Source organism: Haliotis asinina, chromosome 4 (genome assembly GCF_037392515.1).
Source record: "Haliotis asinina isolate JCU_RB_2024 chromosome 4, JCU_Hal_asi_v2, whole genome shotgun sequence".
NCBI lineage: Eukaryota > Metazoa > Mollusca > Gastropoda > Lepetellida > Haliotidae > Haliotis > Haliotis asinina.
Window position 1 is genome coordinate 15,050,393 of NC_090283.1, and position 8,306 is coordinate 15,058,698.

General features: G+C 39.1%; 1 protein-coding gene across 1 annotated transcript; it reads right to left on the bottom strand.

Moving 5' to 3' along the window:
• Window positions 1–4,347: 4,347 nt before the first annotated feature.
• LOC137280789 (uncharacterized) lies at window positions 4,348–6,867 on the bottom strand. The gene is made up of 3 exons (XM_067811996.1): window positions 5,785–6,867; window positions 5,015–5,732; window positions 4,348–4,400 (listed from the first exon to the last, which is right to left on the bottom strand). The coding sequence occupies exons 1-3, from the start codon at window positions 6,865–6,867 to the stop codon at window positions 4,348–4,350; spliced, it is 1,854 nt and encodes a 617-aa protein (XP_067668097.1).
• Window positions 6,868–8,306: the final 1,439 nt, after the last annotated feature.

Genomic DNA, 8,306 nt, shown 5'->3' on the forward strand with positions numbered 1-8,306 from the left:
TATATCGTGTCTGTGAATTTTAAATGCTAAATGTTTATCAATGGTACTTAATAGTTTGTTGATTATAGCGGATAGTCTGTGCTAATTTTCATTGCAATATCTCGTCTGTCAATCTGATACAGACGCCATTCGACAAAGTTACTTACTTGTTAGAACCCTTTGTGGCAGATATGTTGTGCCCTGTTTCCTGTCATATGAGAGTGTTTAATTAGAAATACATAACGTTTAATTAGTAATACTACTTTACTGAAAATGTGTTATGGCAAATATCCTGTGATAGTCAGGGTGATATCCGCAACGTTTATCAGTGGTGCTAAGTTGATACCGTCTTATGGCATTGTTGGTCTATTGTCAGCTCTTGGTGATTATGTATTGGGCCTCAGTATTTGCAATATCCCACGTTTGTGGGTTTAACGCAATTGTAATCATATAACTTTCAATGTTTTACATGGTCTGTGATTTGAAACAGGCCACATCTAACAATGATGCACTTAATTGTTAGGGCGTTATGGCAGATATTTTGTGGTGCTTTTGGTTCCTTTATTGTGTGTCTCTGTATTTGCAATATCCATCGTTTATCAGTTTCAGTTGTAAATGTAAGTGTTCTAACCATTAGTGTTTAAATCGGGTCTGTAATTTGAAATTCGCCACTGTTATCAATATTCGTGTGGCAGTCGCCTGCACTGTTACTTTCATTATTACTCGCCCGTTGAAGATACTGCAGTGTAATATTTTCACTTCAATATTACACTAGAGTAATACCGCTTGGCGTATGACGTCAAAATGGTTCAAAGTTGTGACGTCACCATGCTAATGTTGATGTCGCGACCTTGCTTGACTTGAAAGCTGAGTGTTCTCACACTATAGGCAATTTCGCCGCAGTTTCTGTCAATTTATGTTGGCGAGAAATAAACAGAATACTAAACTCGCTTCCGTGAAATACCATTTTCATTAAACTCGTTAAAGACTTAGTATCAAACGAGCGAAAGCGAGTTTGATACCAGATCATTAACTCGTTTAATAAAAATAGTATTACACGGAAGGTCGTTTAGTATCGTCTATCAATCCATTTTCAATAAAATTCATTTCTGCAAGAGTGACATTTCTTTGACTGTTCAAAATATTTCGTGTTAATATTGATTCTCGAAGCCGACCTGTCAATTTGAAAAAGACATTTATCAACCTAATTGTTTGAGTTACCAATGGCACATGATGAGTACGTTTCGTCTTTATTATATCTTTTTATAAGAAATGGTTAATTGTTGTGGCACATATGCTTTCCTACGTCTGATTGTTGCATCGGTGCTTTGACTTTGAAATTGGCATCGTTCATCAATTGGCACTGTTTAATTGTCTATCATGTATATAGATGTCATTTAAAAGATCAAAAACCAATTTAAAAATGTATTCTGTCCTAGCATGTGATTTCGACATGCTTTTATTTTTGAAATAAATAACCAAATCTGTTTTCACTACAAAAGGACTTTTTTACCAAGGACGTTTTTGCTCTTTTTTATTTCCCAAGGGCCTTTCACCGTGGACTCGTTTCCTATTATCAAAAGATGCTACACAAAACTTCGTATGTGTTTCTTTGCTATCCATAAAAGAAACTGTATGCTTGATCTGGATTTGTCTTTTTTATTTCCCAAGGGCCTTTCACCGTGGACTCGTTTCCTATTATCAAAAGATATCCTACACAAAACTTCGTATGTGTTTTTGTTTACTGTCCATAAAGGTAACTGTATGCTTGATCTGGATTTATCTTTTTTCATTCTTAGGGACATAACAATCGTCCAAGTTATGATGTTGCTGGTAAATTTTCTATTTGGAGTTGAATGAATATACTTTTATCATCGCTTCTGTGTATACGTTTAAGACATTAATTTTTAACTGTTTTATAAGATGCAGCTCAATTGGGGGCTAAATTCATATCGTGCTCATGATCTTCTTTGTGCAACGTTTCAGTGACATATTTTGGTTATAATTGACGAAAATTGAATTATATGTGTTCCTTACGAATTTGACCTTTGATGTTTGACACTTTATGAAAAATCACAATAAGAGCAATAAAAACATTTCTTTTGTTCTTGAGAATTTGTGAATCAGTTTTTAGATGTGGTTGGAATATTATCAAATGGACACGAACAATGCTGGGAAGTACGGTAACGACTACCGGCGCTAACGAGGAGAATCCTGGTCGTATGCAAATGAGCTATGAAAAGTAGGTGGACTCTGAAATGAGTGGTGCAATGTAGAAGTGGCATTTCTTTAGGACAACTAGACGTCGAAGAAACGCCCGGAGAATAGCAATACCTATATAAGAGTGAGTGAGTTTTGTTTTACGAAGCCGTCAACAATATTCCAGCTATATGGCGGTGGTCTGTAAATTATCGAATCTGGAGCAGACAATCCAGTGATTTACATCATCGATCTGCGCAGTTGGGTACCAAAGACATGTGCCAATCAGGTCAGGGAGCCTAACCACCCGATCCCGTTAGCCGCCTCTTACGACAAGCATAGTTAACTTTTATGACAAGCATGGGTTGCTAAAGGCCTATTCTACCCCGGGACCTTCACGGGTTGGCTACGTCATAAACATAATTATCACCAGTTGGGGAGTCCGGGTCTGAATGCAAGTCACCGGGAACCAGTGGTTGTCATAGTAACCATAAAGTTAATAATATAGTGCATATTGATCAGTATACTTCGTCAGTTCTTCTATAGTTTGGCATGAGGTTGGGTTGGATCATTGGATGAAGAGTTATTTACAAACAACCGGGTCCACATGCATTCCACGCCAAACTATAAGTTTGGTGGTGCCAGGAACAGCAACATGTGTTCCATAATAAATTTGGTAATGTCTTTTAGATTTCTTACTGCCAAAATCCAGAACATTTCTTCCATAATCTATATCCGGTTGTCTTCCTTAATCTGAGTATTATTGTCTGAGTATTATTCCGTTGAAGATGACTTTTCCGGGTCAATAGTCAAGAATGATATACAATTCATAGCCATGCCTCCGTCTTAATATCTTGCTTGTGATATCCACTGTCAGGCGTATGATTCCAATCACCGGATTATCTGGTCTTTAGTTACATGGCTGACATATTGTCCGAATGCCGCCTTAAGAATGAGTGAGTTTAGTTTTACGCCGCACCCAGCAATATTACAACATTATGGTCTGTAAATAATTAACTGACTCTGGCCATGGACCAGACAATAAAACAATCAAGAGCATGAGCATTAGTCTATAGATCTGGGATATGATGGCATCTGGCAACCAAGTCAGCGATCCTGACCGGCGGATCCCGTTATACGAGCATGGGTTACAACATGTCAGTTCTAACCCAGACCTCCACTGGTCACTGCGTTAAGGAACAAGAACAAGTTGCACAATAAACGATGTTGTCCCTATGCTGAGTGGACAAAAGGCTCTTCATGAAGCAAACATTCTAACATTCAGTAATCAAGTAGAGATTGTAGCACATTACGGTTTTTACATCACAACAATATTCTCCTAACCCCTTCGTTCCACAACATCACAACACAACGCAGTTTACTGGAATACGCTTGTGGCTGCTGCGACCGGTTTATTTAACGACCCTCAATACACTTCAAACAACTTGGTATACATTATACCCTATCGTATACAAAATGATGTATACTTAAGGAAATATAACAGAATGCATGCTGAAACCCGACACGTAAAACCAGAGATAAAAACTCTTGCAGAAAACACTCTGGAACCGTGTTCCCTCTACGAATGTAACAGCATTATACTGGAGGGTTTACAGTACTCACCAATCTTGTATAGATATGCACTATACAATGCATTACACAGGCAGAAGAACACTGAAATACACAACATCACAACTTAATGACACAGGTAGATTATAATAGCTTACCAGTCCAACAACATTCAATATCGCAATTACAGATTCTACACACATGTATGTACAATGTAAACGCTTACCAAACGAGATAAATAACAACCTACAGGTTTACATATATGTGTGATATAGAAACACGCAATGATAAAACGGCTTACCATTATTCAGATATACATTCCATACAACAATGCGCAATATTCTAATGGCTTGCCAGCCCATAGCTTTCACACATACATTTTATACAGAGATGTGCTATATTCTAATGGCTTGCCAGCCCATAGCTTTCACACATACATTTTATACAGAGATGTGCTATATTCTAATGGCTTGCCAGCCCCAGATAGAACAAACTCAGGCACTATTACAATAGCTTGCCAACCAAAACCTTAATAGAAAACAGATGCATTATTATAAAGACTTGCCAGCCCATTGAGCAAACACTGAAACACACAGCGTTTCATACGTTTTCCTTCATCTTCACCCCCACGATCCACCAGTCAAACCAAAAACCTGAAACAGTAAAATATGACGACTCACACGTAAAGCACATTACATGATACACATATTATAAACTTAAAGATGCACGGTCTTGTTGCACAAGCGAGAGAACGAATTTAAATTCACCAACCCTATATATACCCTTAATCAGCGCCACCTGACGGAACAGCCAATCACGTGACTATACTTACACACCGCTAGGAGAAAGCAATTTCCCACTAATTCATACTTCAAACGTTGGAAATTTCATTTCTTCTAACCCCTTCGTTCCACAACATCACAACACAACGCAGTTTACTGGAATACACTTGTGGCTGGTGAGATATGCAAAGAAAGTCATAGGCCTAGGGAAAGTGAAACTGTCATCCTTTGCTCCAAACTATCTTTAATATACCCGTCTTTAGCTTTTTCACTTCTCCATCGTCCATGACGTTTAAACATTCGATCTGGCAATCCATTATTTGCAGTCCCTGTTGCTCCGCCACTACGCAAGCTATGGAAACCAAACTGCTTTATGTTATCAACATAAGGACGTAAAGCATCAATGAATATCTCTCTTAGTCTTATATATGATAAAGGAACATTTCCTTTCCTGAGAATATACCCTGAAGCACATTTCGTCACACCTCTGAATATGTACTGATCAGAATCAGAATCAATAGCAGCCATATCAAGATAGCGCTCTAGACAAGCTACTGGACAAAGCTTGGTGTGTGTGCGACCTATAACAATCCATGCACCATCTCTATATATATCTGTCTTTGATTTTTCAATGAAAACAAAGATATGAGATTGACAAAATACAACATCAGAACGTGATATATACAATAACTCAGCTGAACGCAAAAATCCTGCATATGCCAATAAACACATAGAAAGCAATCTAATCTCTGGTAATCCAGCTTCTTGTATTTTATCATCATACATACGTTCCAGAATAGATACCGTAATGGGTTCCTTCTTAATTACAACTTTAGCCAGCTTTCTCTTAGCTCCTTCTAAGACATTCTTGACAAGACCATTCTCAGTGGGACTCACAAACCCTAAACTTGAATGCACATAACGCAGGCTATAAAAAGTTGTCACCACAGATGAAAAACTTTCACTTTGTTGCATTACTGATACAAGATATAGTGCACAATGCAAAGGCGATACAGGTAAATCACAAGAAATCTTATTACATATTGCCCACCTTTTCCAGGCAGAAAACCCATACTGATACTTTCTGTTTGTCGAATCGGCTCTAGCTCCAGACAACACCCATGGGATGTCATCAGCCAATGCTCTAACATTTTCTGGGAGATCACTTAACTCGTCTCTGTAGACATGCTGGAAAACCTCTGTAAACACATAGAGCGTAAATTAAGTCAATAAACAGAGCAAGCATATTAAAATCTAAATCCTTCTCGCCGAACAAACCGCCTTGTATCCTAGAGGCAGTGTACGCGTCCTTATCAGTTGGAAGGTACATCCAATCTTTGATCTGTGAAATGAACACGTTTTTAGTACATATCAACGGCCAGAAACATGCAGAAGGCCATTCTGGAACCACTAAAGTACCAGCTGCACAACATTCCTTCAAAGGCTTGATAACTCTTGGAATAGGCGGGACGATCCAACTCATAGTTCCTTTCCAGTTGACAGTGAAACAGTCCACAGCTTGACTCCCAGGATTGCTGAACTTAGAATTGAAACGCTCCATTTTCTTATTGTAGTACGACGCAAATCTATCCACATGGTGAGGTCCCCAAATGGCATCTACTTTATGAAAAACATCCTGAGAAACACCCCAGCCATCACAATCAGGCAGCCGACTAAGAAAATCAGCAATTTGATTAGCACAATGGGGAATCCACTGAACTTCTAACTCAACACAATACTTCAGGCACAAATCGAAAATCCTCAGAGCAATGGACTGTAGATATTGCTTCATATTCCCCTTTGTTATAATGTTAACAACATTCTCATTATCAGTGAACCACTTAACTCGTGGATGAGTCAACTTTGAAATCAAACTTTCAAACACAAGTTGTGCAGCTTTAAGTTCTCTCCAGGTTGAACTGAGCTTAGCCTCTTCACTTGACCAGTGACCACAACTAGGTACACAGTCTACGTTGACAATATACCCTGCAAATCCAACGTCACTCGCATCTGAATACACAACAGTTGTAGCAGTAGCTGATTGTACAAGTGTTCTAGAATCATAGTTCTCTATGTTCTCATGCCAGAATTTCAACTGATTGATAGCCATATCCGACAAAACAATCTTGCTATACCATGATCTTGCCTTAAGAATGTCTATACTGATCGATCGTGTCATAAGTTGCGACACCGGACCCACAACTAACTTCATGGCAATGATTTGACCAACAACAGATGCAACCGACCTTACACAGACTGGCTTATGAATACAATGAAGCAAAGTATCAATCGCAAGTTTAACCTTGTCAATCTTGCCTTTTGGGACATAAATAGTCATCGAACTAGTGTCAATACCAAATCCTAACCATTCCGTATTCTTTGAAGGGACCCATAGAGATTTCTCAACTTTAGGTACAAAACCAGATAAGAGGAGATCATTCTTAATTTCCAGACCTGCTGAAAATGTCATCCGTGATGAGGATCCAGACAGAATACCGTCATCCAAAAATTTGACTATTTTGTGCCCATCTGACCTCCACTTTTTAACCAGCTGTCTAGTCACTTTCGTAAAGACATAAGGAGCCGACGTGAGTCCAAATGATAAAACCATGAACTTATAGAAGCATAGTTTACCATACTTGTCTGGCCACGCAAAACCAAGATAATCTGTATGCGCCGGATAAATGTCAATATGGTGATAAGCCGAATGGATGTCAAATTTTATAAGCCAGTCATCTTTTTCAATATAGCACAGAGCACTTTTCCAATCTTCATATTTCACCGTTCGTTTGAAAATAAATGCATTCAATCTGGACAAATCAAGGATTAGTCGTTTTGTACCCGAGGACTGAACAGAGACCGTTAATGGATTCACTACAGTAGGTGGTTCATGACAGGTCACGATCAACTGTTTCATCATCAGTTCTTCAATGACCTGCGTGACAAAAACATCGTGTTTGATAGCTGACTTGTTATTAGGTATAAACACAGAAGGAGGTGTAGATATAAATGGAATTTTGTATCCGAAAGCAATCAAATGAATAACAAATTGTGACGCATCAATTTGACGCCAAAAACTCAAACTCTGTTTGAGCCTGCCTTTGACAATTATTTCTGCTATACCTTGTTCGTACTCATGATAGTTGTCAGTTAGTTTGTAAAAATTGGTCTCAACATCAAAACAATGAGAATACTTAACTGACAGATCTTGGCTACTTGTTGCCTGGGGTTGAGACTCCGGCTGTGACCCCGAGACATGTGGTGTAGTGACGTTGTACGGACAGTCTCGTCGGTAGTGCGCAGGCGAAGCATGAACCTGACCTTTGACTTTTTGCACGAAAAAGATGAACAGGCTAGCTAGGCTGAAGAGCAGGAACAGGTTGCACAGCAAACGAAACGGCCCGAGTGACCGTCGACGAGTGGCGAGCTAACCTAGATGAAGAGTACGGTGATTGACGTGCACGCTTCAGACGAAGTTTCCTGACTGCCTTGTTCTCAGCAGAAATAATCCTTTTGTCATCGTCAGAATCATCAGCGAGATCATTCGCAACATAATTTCTCACCGTTTCCCAGCCTCCTTCACTAGAATCCGCAATTTTAATGTGCTTATTTCTCTTCTGTACACGTTCTATTACCGACGTCAGAACTGTTTCAGCCTCTTCATATCGCTGATTCTGAACCGCCAAAAGGACTTAATGCAGAAAGTCTAATGTCTCACTGTTGAAATTATATTGTATCGTATTCCCCTCCCTCGACCACGTATAATCCTTCTCGGCT

Coding starts and splice junctions, on each gene's coding strand:
- LOC137280789 (XM_067811996.1), bottom strand. CDS start 6,867: ATGACTATTTATGTCCCAAAAGGCAAGATTGACAAGGTTAAACTTGCG. Junction 5,733..5,784: donor TGTTCGGCGAGAAGGATTTA/GATTTTAATATG, acceptor CTCTATGTGTTT/ACAGAGGTTTTCCAGCATGT. Junction 4,401..5,014: donor TGATCAGTACATATTCAGAG/GTGTGACGAAAT, acceptor TTACTGTTTCAG/GTTTTTGGTTTGACTGGTGG.